We start from the raw sequence: 16,958 nt of genomic DNA, 5'->3' as shown, positions 1-16,958 counted from the left end.
TCGTTACGTGGCACTCAGTGAGCTGCCTCTGGCTCCCAGCCCGCTCTGACTGCCGTTCCTGTCCCAGCTCCACATCCAACACACGGAGCCCCTCTTCAAATCCCTCCCCCCTGGTGCGCCTTGGCTAAACACAGAGGTGGTGTCTTAAGCCCCTGCCCAGGCCCAGGGGATGGCGTGAAAGCACTGTGACGCGGCCCTCAGTAAATCCTGTCCAGATCCCCAGCAGCAGGTGTTATTAACACCTCTGCTCTCTGACCTCCCTGGCAGCATCCTACAGCAGCTGCAGATCCTGGTCCCCATCCACATCCACATAATCTTATTTACAGTTTCTCCCGCTTGTTTAGATTGAGAAGGGGCTATCCTCTTTTTATGCATGTCATATATTTCAACCCAAACTAAACCACATTAACATATTTTTGGCTCTGTTTTTAACTTCACTCAAACATAGCAGCAACGGATACAGCTGTTGACTTCTCATATCTTGCTTTTGAAAGATTAAGAAACAAGAATTGAAATCGGGTACGGCTATGTCATCATTAGATGTGACAAGGAATGGTCACAATGACCCTACTTGTTCTATCCATTGCCTAATTTCAGCTCGTCACACAGATTCATGCTGTGATAAGAGCGTCCCAAAGTTATCCTGGTCCCAGATCCGTGTGTGCTGTTTTGCCAACTCCTATGGTCAGTTGGCAAGACAGCACACACAGATCTGGGACACTGCTATCCCAGAGTCAGATCATCTTTCAAGTAAAAGCTGTACAGTAAGATCTATTATTTACAAGCCCCAAAGTGAAGGGGTGATGACATTGACTATAATCCCCTTTGTTCATCTGTTTATTCTAGTAATAACCATGACATGTCCTTTGAACTGACTCAATGGCTAATCCTACTGCGGTCAGCTGTACATGCCACATTCCTCTGTGTCTATCACTCCTCCTAAGAGTCCTATGATACATAGATATGGTATTAACCTCTGTTCCAGGGGAAGTGAGCCCTAATGTCTTCCTGCCCTATATGGCTGCTAACCTACTTTCCCTTTGTCTCTATGCCCCTGCTTACACATCAGCTGTTTTACAGTTTGTCCTTTCACATACTCCTGACACAGATACCATACACCACAGCAAATTACATTGTGATATTGGTGTGGTGTTCATCAAGATGTGTAATAGTGTAGTCAGCAGTGCTATAGTCGTCCGTTCGTTTCCCTTGAGCAGAACTGCTAAGTTCAAGTTGAGTTAGGCTACTTTTCTAAAATATTAATCATGGTCCAGTGGTTGTAATAGGTTTAAACCTCCATAGAGCAAGTTCATTATGTGTTTATAAGATTAAAGAGGAATTTTATAACATGAAAGCCAATGATTTCTTAAAGATGCACTATGCAGAAATCGCTGCGCCATTTCCTGGTTGCTAAAATTCATATAGTTTGGCTAATTTAGGTTTATGTGACAAAACAAGCAAGTATATTGTAGAGAATCATTGTACCATCTAAACCGCTGTGAAATATATTTTCCATAACCAAAAATATTATATTTTCAGTTGTTTGAAGCTGGTGTGAAAAAAAACGAAAGTAAAAGACGCAAAAACTAAATGTAAGAACGGGAAGCATACAGTGGCTTGCAAAGGTATTCACCCCCTTGGTATTTTTCCTATCTTGTTGCATTACAACCTGGATTTAAAATTGATTTTTTGGGGGGTTTGGATCATTTGATTTACACAACAAGCCTACCTCTACTTTGTAGAGCCACCTTTTGCAGCAATTACAGCTGCAAGTCTATTGCAGTATGTCTCTATAAGCATGGCACATCTAGCCACTGGGATTTTTGCCCATTCTTCAAGGCAAAACTGCTCCAGCTCCTTCAAGTTGGATGGGTTCCGCTGGTGTACAGCAATCTTAAAGTCATACCACAGATTCTCAATTGGATTGAGGTCTGGGCTTTGACTAGGCCATTCCAAGACATTTAAATGTTTCCCCTTAAACCATTCGAGTGTTTCTTTAGCAGTATGCTTAGGGTCATTGTCCTGCTGGAAGGTGAACCTCCGTCCCAGTCTCAAATCTCTGGAAGTCTGAAACAGGTTTCCCTCAAGAATTTCCCTGTATTTAGCGCCATCCATCATTCCTTAAATTCTGACCAGTTTCCCAGTCCCTGCCGATGGAAAAACATCCCCACAGCATGATGCTGCCACCACCATGCTTCACTGTGGGGATGGTGTTCTCGGGTGATGAGAGGTGTTGGGTTTGCACCAGACATAGCGTTTTCCTTGATGGCCAAAAACTCAATTTTAGTCTCATCTGACCAGAGTACCTTCTTCCATATGTGAACACCAAACATGTTTGCTTATTTTTTTCTTTAAGCAATAGCTTTTTTCTGGCCACTCTTCCGTAAAGCCCAGCTCTGTGGAGTGTACGGCTTAAAGTGGTCCTATGGACAGATACTCCATTCTCCACTGTGGCGCTTTGCAGCTCCTTCAGGATTATCTTTGGTCTCTTTGTTGCCTCTCTGATTAATGTCCGTGAGTTTTGGTGGGCGGCCCTCTCTTGGCAGGTTTGTTGTGGTGCCATATTCTTTCCATTTTTTAATAATGGATTTAATGGTGCTCCGTTGGATGTTCAAAGTTTCTGATATTTTTTTATAACCCAACCCTGATCTGTACTTCTCCTCAACTTTGTCCTTGACCTGTTTGGAGAGCTCCTTGGTCTTCATGGTGCCGCTTGCTTGGTGGTGCCGCTTGCTTAGTGGTGTTGCAGACACTGGGGCCTTTCAGAACAGTTCAATATATACTGAGATCATGTGACAGATCATGTGACACTTAGATTGCACACAGGTGGACTTTATTTAACTAATTATGTGACTTCTGAAGGTAATTGGTTGCACCAGATCTTATTTAGGGGCTTCATAGCAAAGGGGGTGAATACATATGTACGCACAACTTTTCAGTTATTTATTTTTTAGAATTTTTTGAAATACGTTATTTTTTTCATTTCACTTCACCAATTTGGACTATTTTGTGTATGTCCATTTCATGAAATCCAAATAAAAATCTATTTAAATTACAGGTTGTAATGCAACAAAATAGGAAAAACGCCAAGGGGGATGAATACTTTTGCAAGGCACTGTAGAAATAGCGCACATGGAAAAGATCTACCGCTTCTTAGACTTGCTTTCAATGAGAATGACAGATCTATATCTCACATTTATATGTGAATTTGGTCATGTCGCCCAAAAGGTTACATATTGCAGCTTTAATGCTTTATTTCGGGAAGCATAGCCATTGCTGTCACGCCCTGGCTCTGGGGACTCTTATATGTTGAGCCAGGGTGTGGATTTTCTATGTGTGATTTTCTATGTTGTGTTCTAGTTCGTGTTTTCTATGTTGGCCAGGGTGGTTCCCAATCAGAGGCAGCTTATTCTCGTTGTCTCTGATTGGGAACCATACTTAGGCAGCCTGTTGGCACTAGTTATTTGTGGGATCTTGTTCCGTAAGGTTTGTTTTGGTGTGTTAACCTAGGACTTCACGTATCGTTTGGTTTGTTGTTTAGATCGTGTATTCAGTACAATAAAAGATGTACGCATATCACGCTGCGCCTTGGTCCGCTTTTCATAACGATCGTGACAGAAGATCCCACCAAAACAGGACCAAGCAGCGTGTTCTGGAACAAACGCCGGGTAAGGAACAGGAGGTTACTCTAGTGGATGTCCTCCTCGGTTGGGGAAAGATCATGGAGGAGGAGGCCGTCCGCTACCGGAGGGCGATGAGGGAGGATGCCCAGGCAGGAGAGGAGAAGCGGCGCCAACCGGGCCGTCGTCGGACAGGCGAGAGGCAACCCCAATAAAAATTTTTGGGGGGGGCACACGGCATGGACGACGGGGATGCTGGAGGCAGCTACAGGACGTATCGGCGGATTAGGAGAGGAGGCCACCAGGTTTGGGGGGCTGGAAGGGAGGTTGGCGGAGCCTAGAGGTAGAGCAGAGCCAACTCCCCGTACTCAGGCTAGGCAGCGTGAGACTGGGCAGGTTCCGAGTTATGCGGAGCTGCGTACTGTGCCGCGAGTGGTCCGGCACAGTCCTGTACGTCCTGTGCTAGCACCACGCACGTGTCGTGCTAAGGTGGGCATGCAGCCAGGACGGAGTGTGCCGGCTCAACGCTCGTGGCCTCCAGTACCCCTCCTTGGTCCCGGATATCCTGCGCCAGTGCCACGTGCTGTAGTGCCAGTACGAGTGCACAGCCCTGTACGTCCTGTGCTGATGCCTCACACAGAGTGTGTAGAAATAGGCATTCAGCCAGGACAGGTTGTGTCAGCTCTTCGCTCCAGACCTCCAGTCCGTCTCCACAGCCCGGTCCGGCCTGTTCCTGCTCCCCGCACCAAGCCTGTGGTGCACGTCGTCAGCCCGGTCCGGCCCGTTCCTGCTCCCCGCACCAAGCCAGTGGTGCGCGTCGCCAGCCCGGTCCGGCCTGTTCCTGCTCCCCGCACCAAGCCAGTGGTGCGCGTCGTCAGCCCGGTCTGGCCTGTTCCTGCTCCCCGCACCAAGCCAGTGGTGCGCGTCGTCAGCCCGGTCCGGCTAAATACTTATGACATGCAAATTAATTACTTAAAAATCATACAATGTGATTTTCTGGATTTTTTATTTAGATTCCGTCTCTCACAGTTGAAGTGTACCTATGATAAAAATTACAGACCTCTACATGCTTTGTAAGTAGGAAAACCTGCAAAATCGGCAGTGTATCAAATACTTGTTCTCCCCACTGTATTTAATACATTTCTTATTTAATCTCAGGGTCTCTATTTCCCCCTAGCATATGAAGACTTGTCATAATCAACATTATATTCCAAGAAGCATTGTCAATAAATATAGCTCCATCATACCGTAGGCCTATCTCAAAGCAATGACTAAGAAAGCTTTCTGAATAGCTGGAGATAGGAAGATTGAGTCTCAGGCTGCCTCTGTCTTTCTCTTCAGTCATGCTGTTTCTCTCCACCTCTGTAGCCTGCCGCTTAAATATTGAACTGGGTGGGTACACAGTTATACGACTGGGCCATTTTGACATGAGGCCTACTTCATGGGGGCCTAGACAGCCCACAAAACCATACCAGGGGTAAAGGGAAGAGACTCAATGCTGGAATCAATTCAGAATTGATCTGTCAATTAGTCCTGCATCTAATGATCTGATGATAATTTCATAGTTACTCTGACACCACACCAGTTCATAGTTGTAAGTAGCAATTGTAATGGATTGTACAGCATAGCAGAATCTCTCATTTCAATGTGTCACGCCTGCTCCCGCTCCCCCTCCCTGGCGCTCAAGGGCGCCAGGCTGCCCATCATTACACACGCCTGTTACCATCATTACGCTCATCAGCGCTCATTGGACTCACCTTGACTCCTTCACTTTGTTGATTGCCCCCTCTATATCTGTCTGTTCCCCAGTTTGATCCCTGTGTCTGAATTGATGTTGTTTCGTTTCCCCTGTCCAGACGCTGTCCATGTTTTGTTCCATGTCTTTTATTTATTAAATCATCACCCTGTTCTTGCTTCCCGTCTCCCAGCGTCTGTCAAACCGAGATCGTTACACAATGTTTGTTCGAAGCAAACCTTTGATCAATGAACTAAAACAGATGTCAAATGAACAAGCAGTCATATGAATCATTTTGATGTCTTGAACATGTAGATTTACAACATATTTATTTTACATATTTAACTGATTTACAGACTGGATGTTCCATTGCCGATTTTATGTCTGTAAGTTACTAGATACAGTAATTAAATCAAGTGGCTATACTATTATTGTATAAAGCTATATCCCATCCACGTACCAATCGGGTTATGGTTTCCTTAAATAGCATCCCTATGATTTCTAATATGGGATGAATGAATCACTCTATTTCTATCTCTTTCAGTGAGTAGCATGACTTGTGGGTTTGTGTGAACAATTCATTAACAGTACAAGTCTCTCTATTGGACTGTGATAATAGCTGAGCTGAATGCCTGTCTGTGTTCACAACTGTCACTATCTGTACTGTACATCACTGCTAATCATAAGCGGCAGATGAGAGGAGAGTCTGCCCCTTTAGTCCCATTTCCCCTGAGGACACACCTCTCCTCACTGAATCAATCTGGGGAAAGGAAAAATCAATAATACAGCCCCGGCACAGCTGTGATATGCAGTAGGTTCATTCCACTAATTGGGTGCCTTTTGAGTAGTGTAACTTGGTCATAAAAAACTTTGGATTTCACTTAATTTTAACATTCTGTAATAAAGAGCACATGTTCATTTTCATAAAAAACAAATTTTCCTTTAAATAAAAAAAATACTATTACACTGAACAAAAATATAAACGTAATATGCAACAATTTCAAAGATTTTACTGAGTTAAGTTTGTATAAGGAAATCAGTCAATTGAAATCGATGGATTTCACATGACTGGGAATACAGATATGCAACTGTTAGTCACAGATACCTTAAAAAAGAAAGTAGGGGTGTGGATCAGAAAACCAGTCAGTATCTGGTGTGACCACCATTTGACTCATGCAGCTCGACACTTCTCCTTCACATAGAGTTGATCAAGCTGTTGATTGTGGCCTGTAAAATGTTGTCCCACTCCTCCTCAATGGATGTGCGAAGTTGCTGGAAATTGGCAGGACCTGGAACACACTGTCAACTGGAACAAGCTAAACATCCTGAATGGGTGACATGTCTGGTGAGTATGCAGGCCATGGAAAAACTGGGACATTTTCAGTTTCCAGGAATTGTGTACAGATCCTTGCGACATGGGGCCGTGCATTATCATGCTGAAATATGAGGTGATGGCGGCGGATGAATGTCACGACAATGGGCCTCAGGATCTCATCACAGTAACTCATTCAAATTGCCATCGATAAAATGCATTGGTGTTCGTTGTCTATAGCTTATGCCTGCCCATACCAAAACCCCACCGCTACCATGGGATACTCTGTTCACAACGTTGACATCAGCAAACCGCTCGCCCACACGACGCTATACACGCTGTCTGCCATCTAGGGCTGACCCCAATTAGTCGACTGATCGATTGTTTGGTCAATAGGCTGTTGGTCGAGCAGTAGCATATATATACACTACCAGTCAAAAGTTTGGACACACCTACTCATTTAAGGGTTTTTCTTTCTTTTTACTATTTTCTACATTGTAGAATAATAGTGAAGACATCAAAACTATGAAATGGGATAGAGGATTGTGTAGTTTCAGTGGATAAAGTTGTTTGTGTCAACTGTAGGGGTGCACATGTTGCTGGGGATCGGAAGTGTCCGGAGTGAGTGAGGCAGGTTGAGGTGGCTAGAGTCAGAGTAGTGAAGAAGGTGCCGTATGCTGAGGCAGTGAAGAAAGTAGAGGAGGGTGGATCAAGGGTGAGGGATTCTGAGAGGATCCCTGTGAATAGTAGATCTGTGTCAGCACAGAGTGATAGGCCAATGAGTGATATATGCTTCAGTAAGGTTGGCTTCTTACCGTTCATATAAATGGTTATCAACTGTACCACAGAAATGGAACGTAAATCACAGAAAATACACTACCGGTCAAAGGTTTTAGAATACCTACTCCAGGGTTTTTCTTTATTTGTACTATTTTCTACATTGTAGAATAACAGTGAAGACATAAAAACTATGAAATAACACATATGGAATCATGTAGTAACCAAAAAAGTGTTCAACAAATCAAAATATATGTTATATTTGAGATTCTTCAAAGTAGCTACCCTTTGCCTTTATGACAGCTTTGCACACTCTTGGCATTAACTCAACCAACTTCATGAGGTAGTCACCTGGAATGCATTTCAATTAACAGGTGTGCCTTGTTAAAAGTTAATTTGTGGAATTTCTTTCCTTCTTAATGCATTTGAGCCAATCAGTTGTGTTGTGACAAGGTAGGGGTGGTATACAGAAGATATCCCTATTTGGTAAAAGACCAAGTCCATATTATGGCAAGAACAGCTCAAATAAGCAAAGAGAAATGACAGTCCAACATTACTTTAAGACATGAAGGTCAGTCAATATGGAACATTTCAAGAACTTTTAAAGTTTCTTCAAGTGCAGTCGCGAAAACCATCAAGCGCTATGATGAAACTGGTTCTCAGGAAAGGAAGACCCAGAGTTACCTCTGCTGCAGAGGATAAGTTCATTAGAGTTACCAGCCTCAGATTGCAGCCCAAATAAATGCTTCACAGAGTTCAAGTAACAGACACATCTCAACATCAACTGTTCAGAGGAGACTGCGTGAATCAGGCCTTCATGGTTGAATTGCTGCAAAGAAACCACTACTAACGGACACCAATAAGAAGAAGAGACTTGCTTGGGACAAGAAACACGAGCAATGGATATTAGACTGGTTGAAATCTGTCCTTTGGTTCCAACTCCCTTGTCTTTGTGAGATGCAGAGTAGGTGAACGGATGATCTCCGCATGTGTGGTTGAAGGAGGAGGTGTGATGGTGTGGGGGTGCTTTGCTTGTGACACTGTCTGTGATTTATTTAGAATTCACGGCACACTTAACCAGCATGGCTACCACAGCATTCTGCAGCGATACGCCATCCCATCTGGTTTGCGCTTAGTGGGACTATAATTTGTTTTTCAACAGGACAATGACCCAACACACCTCCAGGCTGTGTAAGGACGATTTGACCAAGAAGGAGAGTGATGGAGTGCTGCATCAGATGACCTGGCCTCCACAATCACCCGACCTCAACCCAATTGAGATGGTTTGGGATGAGTTGGACCGCAGAGTGAAGGAAAAGCAGCCAACAAGTGCTCAGCATATGTGGGAACTCCTTCAATACTGTTGGAAAAGCATTCCAGGTGAAGCTGGTTGAGAGAATGCCAAGAGTGTGCAAAGCTGTCATGAAGGCAAAGGGTGACTACTTTGAAGAATCTAAAATCAAAAATATATTTTGATCTGTTTAACACTTTTTTGGTTACTACATGATTCCATATGTGTTATTTCATAGTTTTGATGTCCTCACTATTATTCTACAATGTAGAAAATAGTAAAAATAAAGAAAAACCCTTGATTGAGTAGGTGTATGTGTATATATATATATATATATATATATATATATATATATATATATATATATATATATATATATATATATATATATATATATATATGCAGTATACTGTATGTTCGACTTGCCCACTTTTCCAGCACATAACACCTGAAAATTGCCGAAAAGAGTAGAACCAGCTCACCTGCTTATACACTATGGTTTGACTATTAGATGTTAAATGTTTCTTTTGAAAAAAAATATTTAAAAAGGTATTGTTTCACCTCATGAAAATGAAAGTTAATTTCACCTAACAAAATTAAAAAATCTTCAGAAATGGCTTTGTCAAAGCAACAAAATAACTAGAGCGTTACAATGACTGTGGCATTCTTTGGAATTAAATGGGTTAAAATCTTCCTAGAAGGAACATGTCAAAATGCTGAATTTTGGCACTTTACTAAGTCTTTATTCATATAAAAAATCTGAAAAATGATCCATGTGGTCTATATTAAAGGGCATGGTCAATTAATATAACAGGCTTTTAAAATGCAATTTTGGTGCACAATTTCTACTTAGAATATCAAAGGGACAGAAAAGGCACCCATTTCATGGAACGACCCAGCATTCGATCATAGATGCTACATGTAATCCGTTTGGCATGCTAAGATGGAAGAGGGCACAAATGGACTTAAAGGGATTTCAGCTGTACACTAGCCATGGCTTTCTATTTAAATGGTAAAGAGGGGTTGTGTGTGCATACCAAAGGAATACTGTACAGCACATGGGGATTAAAAGCCAATACTCTATTGTGTGTATGTATGTGAGGGAGGCCTATTATCTTGAGATCGCTAAGGAATTATTAGAATTAAAGACAATTGCATAGCTCCAGGGCTTTGTCTGTGTAATGTCACTTTGTGATAGGCAGTCTGATCTGATCCTTTTCATTCTATCTCTGTGGGGAAATTAGTCAATTACAATACATCTAAATTGGTAAGATATTATATGTTATGTATGATAGCCTCATGATTGTGTGCTGTGCCAGAATGAGATCATCCTCTCATGACCACAGAGCACTGCTGCAGGGCACAAATGGATGTTTCCCTGCATGTATTAGCTGGCGTTATTGTGGAAGGGAAGCCATAAAGATTTTTTTAAGCAAGAGTGTTCTTTCCAAAATAAACACAGTAAGAAAGGCCAGTTGATCCTACAGCAGGAACTGTTCTATTGGGAACAATATAGGCCAGCTTTTTTATCTGCACTCCCACCAAAGTGTAAAAGATTCAAACACTTTATAAATACTTCACAATCATTTCCATGCAGGAGTTTCAGAAAGTGTTTAATATCAAGCCTGCAATATGATGGTTAAGACCGTCTATGGGCCCGTATTCTGGCGTTTATTTTGACATGTCCGCAAAGGCCAGGTCTGTGAGGAGAAAGACAACACGGAATAAGTGAATGCTATGATGTAAGACCACATTTGCTCAGCAACAGTCAATGAATCCAGTGTAGCCGTGATAAAGTCACAGGGCAGTTTTTCCCCTTTCTTTTTCTCTGTTGGTTTATAAGCCCAAGCAACTGTTAACTGATATATTCCTGTTCATGGGTATTTAAAAACCCACATCACAGCCAAAACATAACAATTAAATCCATTGCAGTTGACTTTCCTTGCAACACATTCTAAAGCTGCAGTCTAACACTTGGCTGAGCAAATTGTGCATGAACACAGCTTTTGTTCCAGATAACGTTACATAACACACTCTTGTGTTTTTCCTTTTCTGTTTACAAACCGTTATACGTTCTTGTGTTGTTTTTCTAGTTATTACATTCAACCTTATGCTCAATTTACCGACATGGCCTGGATCAAAATCAAATGCCTAGAGTCCAAGAGTCAGAAAAATCACCAACCAACCAGAAAACTACTTTGGCTCTAGCTTCTCATAATATTTTTTCTTGCTGTTGCTGCTAGCTTTCCAGTCGATTGCCATTCCTCCTAGTTTCAGCTCTGTTGTTGTTTTTTCTCTCTTCCAGAGGAGGAACGTCCACCTGCTGTTGAGTGTGTTGGTGTTGGCTGCCTGGGGGGCTGTTCTGCTGGCCTGCCGCCTTTACTGGATGGGTAACAAACCACCCAACTTCTCCAACTCAGACAACCCAGCTGGGGACTCCCCGTCCCTTCTCACCCGAGTGCTCACCTTCCTCTACCTGCCTGCCGTCAACATGTGGCTCCTCCTCTGCCCGGACACGCTGAGCTTCGATTGGTCCATGGACGCCCTGCCTCTGATCAGAGGCATTGTCGATTGGAGGAACCTTCATACCGTGGCCTTCTATGTGGGACTGCTCCTCCTGGCTTGGTTTGGGCTTTGCACCCGCCAGGTCAAGGGCAAGGAGACCAATGGAAAAGCCCATCATGTAACAAACGGGAACGGGAGGTCCAACACCAATGGACACAGCTATCACCACCCTGACGTCCCCGACCAAACAAACTCTGAAACAGAGCCTCACCCTGCTGGTGCACAAAACGGTACCAAAAAGCATTACGTCACGAGGACTCGACTGCCCACCACTGAGAATGTAGTGGTGTTCTCCTTGGGCCTACTGGCCATCCCTTTCCTCCCTGCCACCAACCTGTTCTTCTACGTGGGCTTTGTGATAGCAGAGAGGGTACTGTACATCCCCAGTATGGGCTTCTGTCTGCTGCTGGCAGTGGGGCTGAGGTCCCTGTACGTGCGGCTGAGGCGGAGGTCCTCCAGGACTGTGTTGGTGTACTGTAGCGCCGCCATGGTCCTTCTGTTTGGGGTCAAAACGGTGCTGAGGAACCAGGACTGGCAGAACGAGGAGATGCTCTACAAGTCAGGAATATACGTGAATCCTGCTAAAGGTAATACACACAGACAAACATACACACACACTTTAACATTCTCACATAATATATTCACAGGTGGACTCTATATGACCTAAAGTAACATCACGTTAAGTGATAGCTACTCCCTGTTAATGTGGGAGTGAAAGAAAGGGTGAATTTTAAAATGTACTCTGAGATGTGAGCATGAGTGTTCAGAGCTGCCTGTTAAATTGTTTCCAGTATATCATGGCTAAAGGACCTTTCAACACAAAGCCTCCATTGTAAACCTACTAAATCCCCCACTATGGCAGACTAGAGTCTCTCTCCTTCTTACTTTTGGAGGACATCTTCACTGACATCCCTGCTTGATTGGCAATGAGGGGAAACAACAATACTAGAATGTTCAAACATTCAAATGTAGGGTCACGATCATCCAAAGAGTACTGAATAGCTAGTAGTGTTACTCCTGAGATAGTGAGCCCGGGCTAGGGACAGAGGTAACGGCAGGACATGTTGTGTTAGCTAATTTCCCTGTCATATTCTGCGGCAGAGCTGATACATGACAGCTGTTTATCCTGGCAACGCAACTCAGAGCAGCAGCTACGTTTCTTCCCTGGCTCACTGTCCTCATCCGATGTGTGATGAGACGCAATGGGTCGAGTCTGAAATAGTGACACACTCCGTTAAGCATTGAGAATAAGTTCTGTGAGAAAACACAGTAAAAGAGACGGAACAAATTGACATGGCAAGGTTTCTGTTGTAGTATATTCCCTTTAAAAGGTCTTATTGTATTTACAGTCACATTTTAAAGTTATTGACTTCTTTCTTCCTCTGCTCGGATTTCCTATTATTGTTTTTGAAACTTTTGGGATATCTCTCTCAGACGCCTTAACTAATAAATAAATGCATAGCTCAAAGGAGCCTTTGGCATAACTGAGCACTTGATACAGTTTTATGAAATGTAACCCGGGCAACCTGAATGACTCACTATTTGTCTTTCCCATCAGGAGAGCAAGAAGAAACAGTGTCTAAGGGGCAGATTGTTCACTGTAATTCCTGTTCATAGTTCTCTTACTGTGTACCCTGGCCTTCAGCGGTATACAGACCGAGTTAAATAGTGCATAAGTGCATACATAAGCCCATATGTATACATGATGGATCCCAACTGTCCATACTTAGCTACAGTATTGATTTAGTTGTCAAACAAAAATATTGAAGAGAAACACTATTCAGTCGATTTGGTTGTCAAGCCACATTATATATACAAATGTATGTGGACACCCCTTCAAATTAGTGGATTTGGCTATTTCAGCCACACCCGTTGCTGACAGGTATATAAAATCGAGCTCACAGCCATACAGTCTCCATAGACAAACATTGGCAGTACAATGGTCTTACTGAAGAGCTCAGTGACTGTCAAAGTGCCACCGTCATAGGATGCCGCCTTTCCAACAAGTCTGTTGTTCAAATGTTCTGCCCTGCTAGAGCTGCCCTGGTCAACTGTAAGTGTTGTTATTGTGAAGTGGAAACGTCTAGGAGCAACAACGGCTCAGCCGCGAGGTGGTAGACCACACAAGCTCACAGAACGGGACCGCCGAGTTCTGAAGCACGTATCACATAAAAATCATCTGTCCTTGGTTGCAACACTCACTACCGAGTTTCAAACTGCCTCTGGAAGCAACGTCAGCACAAGAACTGTTCGTCGGGAGCTTCATGAAATGGGTTTCCATGACCGAGCAGCCGCACACAAGCCTAAGATCACCATGCGCAATGCCAAGCATCTGCTGGAGTGGTGTAAAGCTCGTCAACATTGGACTCTGGAGCAGTGGAAATGTGTTCTCTGGAGTGATGAATCACTCTTCACTATCTGGCAGTCCGACAGACGAATCTGGGTTTGCGGATGCCAGGAGAACGCTACCTGCCCCAATGCATAGTGCCAACTATAAAGTTTGGTGGAGGAGGAATAATGGTCTGGGACTGTTTTTCATGGTTAGGGCTTGGCCCCTTAGTTCCAGTGAAGGGAAATCTTAACGCTACAGCATACATTCTAGACAATTCTGTGCTTCCAACTTTGTGGCAACAGTTTGGGGAAAGCCCTTTCCTGTTTCAGCATGACAATGCCCCCATGCACAAAGCGAGGTCCATACAGAAATGGTTTGTCGAGATCGGTGTGGAAGAACTTGACTGGCCTGCACCTCAACCCCATCGAACACCTTTGGGATGAATTGGATGCCGACTGTGAGCCAGGCCTAATCACCCAACATCAGTGCCCGACCTCACTAATGCTCTTGTGGCTGAATGGAAGCAAGTCCCCTCACCAATGTTCCAACATCTAGTGGAAAGCCTTCCCTGAAGAGTGGAGGCTGTTATAACAGCAAAGGGGGGACCAACTCCATATTCATGTCCATGATTTTCGAATGAGATGTTCGATGAGCAGGTGTCCACATACTTTTGGTCATGTAGTGTATGTGCATTTTCTTCTATATATGAGGTAAAGCAGTACTCAATATAAATGTATTTTTCATAGGAAAATACAAATACCACTTGACAACAGAAAATTAGCTACCATACCTACTCCATTCACACCGCTGAGATTGATTGCACCATTTTCCTGTCTACCAGATTAATTCCTTACATTTTCACTCTATATTAATATACTATAGAGCAGTCGTAGGGAGCTGTTGTTTTATTCCTTTTCTATTAGGAAATAATTGGCCTCTTTGACACACTGACTCCGTGGGGCATCTTTCTTTCCTTAGTCTCTGGGCCCAGTAGCTCAGTACCAGCTGTAGATATGCCCTCTGTCCCAGCCTGCACAATGCCCTCTGATGAGTGTAAAAACCAGCCTGGTCCCTGATCAGTTTGTGCTGTCTTGCAATCCCTTATGGTCATTGTTTGACGTGACATTTGACGTGACGTGGCAAGACAATAAATACAGATCAGGGACCAGGCTTTATTTATATAGCACATTTCAGACATGAATGCAACGCAATGCGCTTCACAGGAAAAAACTAATAAAAAACTATGAAATATTTACTACACAACAAACAACATAAGAGCATATAAACCAAAGAATAACAATAAAAACTGAAAGACTAAAAAAGCACCCTAAGGAAAAGCAAAGCTATAAAGGTGTGCTTTAAGATCTCTTTTAAATATGTCCACAGTTTCGGCCCCCTCAGGTTCTCTGGCAGGCTATTCCAGAGGCACCAGGGCATAGTAACTAAAGGCTGCCTATCCATGCCTCTTGGTCCTAGGCTTTGGGATAGTTAAAAGGCCAGTGCCAGAGGTCAGTACCCGTGCTTGGTCAGTACCCGTGCTGCAGCATTCTGAATGTTTTGCAGGCTTTCTTGGGTAGACCAGACAGGAGAGCATTACAGTGGTCAAGCCTGCTTGTAATAAAAGCATGGATGAGTCTCTCTGTATCAGCCTGAGAGAGAAACGGCCACACCTTGGCAATGTTCCTCAGGTGGTAAAAAGCTATTTTGGTCACATTCTTAATGTGTGATTCGAAATTGAGTTCAGAATCTAAAATGACACCTAGGTTTTTTAGCTGGTGTTTTATCTTTATTAAAATGTGCAGCCAGATTCTTTCTCTGTGCTTTGGCTCCAATAATAAGTACCTCGGTCTTGTCTTGATTTAGCTGGAGGAAGTTGTGAGCCATCCAAGTATTTAAATCACTAAAACAGTCTAATAATTTATCTGTGGAGCTAAAATTCTCTGGTGACACAGAAATGTAAAGTTGTGTATCGTCTGCGTAGCAGTGAAAACCACTGCTGTGCTTTCTGATAATGCTGCCAAGGGGTAACATATATAAACTGAACAGTACTGGACCCAAAATTGAACCTTGTGGAACACCACAAGTGATATCTATTTTCTCTGAGTTATGTTCACCAACGGTGACAAAAAAACTTGACCGGTTAAAGAAATATTGAAACCAATTTAGAACTGGACTGGAGAGGCCAATCCACCTCTCCAGTCTGTCCAGAAGGACATCATGGTCAACAGTGTCGATTGCAGCACTTAAATCCAAGAGTACAAGGACAGAGAGCTGTTTGGCATCTGTGTTGGCTCTAAGATCATTTATCACTTTAACTAAGGTTGTCTCTGTGCAGTGCTGGGACTGAAAGCCAGATTTGAATGTTTAAAAAAATACAGTTGGCACCAAAAATCTTTTTGCTGTTTGAAAACCAATTTCTCCAGAATTTTCCTTAAGGTTGGATATTGGCCAAAAATGTCTAAGAGCTGAAGAATCTAGATTACCTTTATTTAGAAGACGTTTCACCATAGAAGTTTTCAGGACAGTGAGGAAAGTGCCTGTGAACAGGGAGTGATTAACAATAGCTTGAACCTCTTCAGATATGCAATAGGGCGGCAGGTAGCTTAGTGGTTAAGAGCGTTGTGCCAGTAACCGAAAGGTCTCTGGTTCTAATCCCCGAGCCGACTAGGTGAAAAATCTGTCGATGTGCCCTTGAGCAAGGCACTTAACCCTAATTGCTCCTGTAAGTCTCTGGATAAGAGCGTCTGCTAAATGACTAATTATTATTATAAAAACCCAAGACAGAGATAGTGTGTTCGAAAGAGGCTGGCAGCCATGTTGATTGACCCTGTTAACCTTATTTCCTCCCTCTATCAGCATGGGGCAATCTTGGGAACGTCCTAAAGAACCAGGGCAAGATGGTGGAGGCGGAGCAGGCATACAGGAACGCCCTCTACTACCGCAGGAACATGGCAGACATGCTGTATAACCTGTGAGTGTCTATATCAAATCAAATCAAATGTATTTATAAAGCCCTTTTTACATCACCATAGACTCTGTATGCATACATGAGCATCACTGTCTCCCCTTACACACACACACAAACACGGCTGTCTATTGATCAGTGGCCTTCACAGAGAGGAAATTGTGTTTTGTATTCCTGCTGTCTCTGTGACAGTAGGTTATTAATCATGCTGTGTCAGCCTGAGGGTAGGACAACAGCCAGCACAGAGCCAATACTCAACACTAGCCCCAAGGGCTTTAGGTGTTACTCAACATAACCTTAGGTTATTTTCCATGTTTAGATTGTTTAGAACAGAACTAGAGATTTGGTACAGTAGCATTTT

General features: G+C 43.3%; 1 protein-coding gene across 1 annotated transcript in view; it reads left to right on the top strand.

Annotated features, from left to right (window-relative positions):
- LOC311137366 (protein O-mannosyl-transferase TMTC2-like) overlaps positions 1-16,958 on the top strand; it is a gene marked incomplete at its 5' end in the record, with an annotated part of 194,745 nt that overhangs the window by 116,794 nt on the left and 60,993 nt on the right. Inside the window, 2 exons of the mRNA XM_084171814.1 lie at positions 11,041-11,887; positions 16,489-16,603. Of these exons, the coding sequence (XP_084027940.1) occupies positions 11,041-11,887; positions 16,489-16,603 (962 nt within the window). The remainder of the gene's footprint in view (positions 1-11,040; positions 11,888-16,488; positions 16,604-16,958) is intronic.

The sequence above is a fragment of the Coregonus lavaretus genome, assembly GCF_964263955.1.
Source record: "Coregonus lavaretus genome assembly, chromosome: 11".
NCBI classification, from domain to species: domain Eukaryota; kingdom Metazoa; phylum Chordata; class Actinopteri; order Salmoniformes; family Salmonidae; genus Coregonus; species Coregonus lavaretus.
Note: the sequence above shows the minus strand (reverse complement) of the source record. Positions and strands in the feature narration are given on the sequence as shown.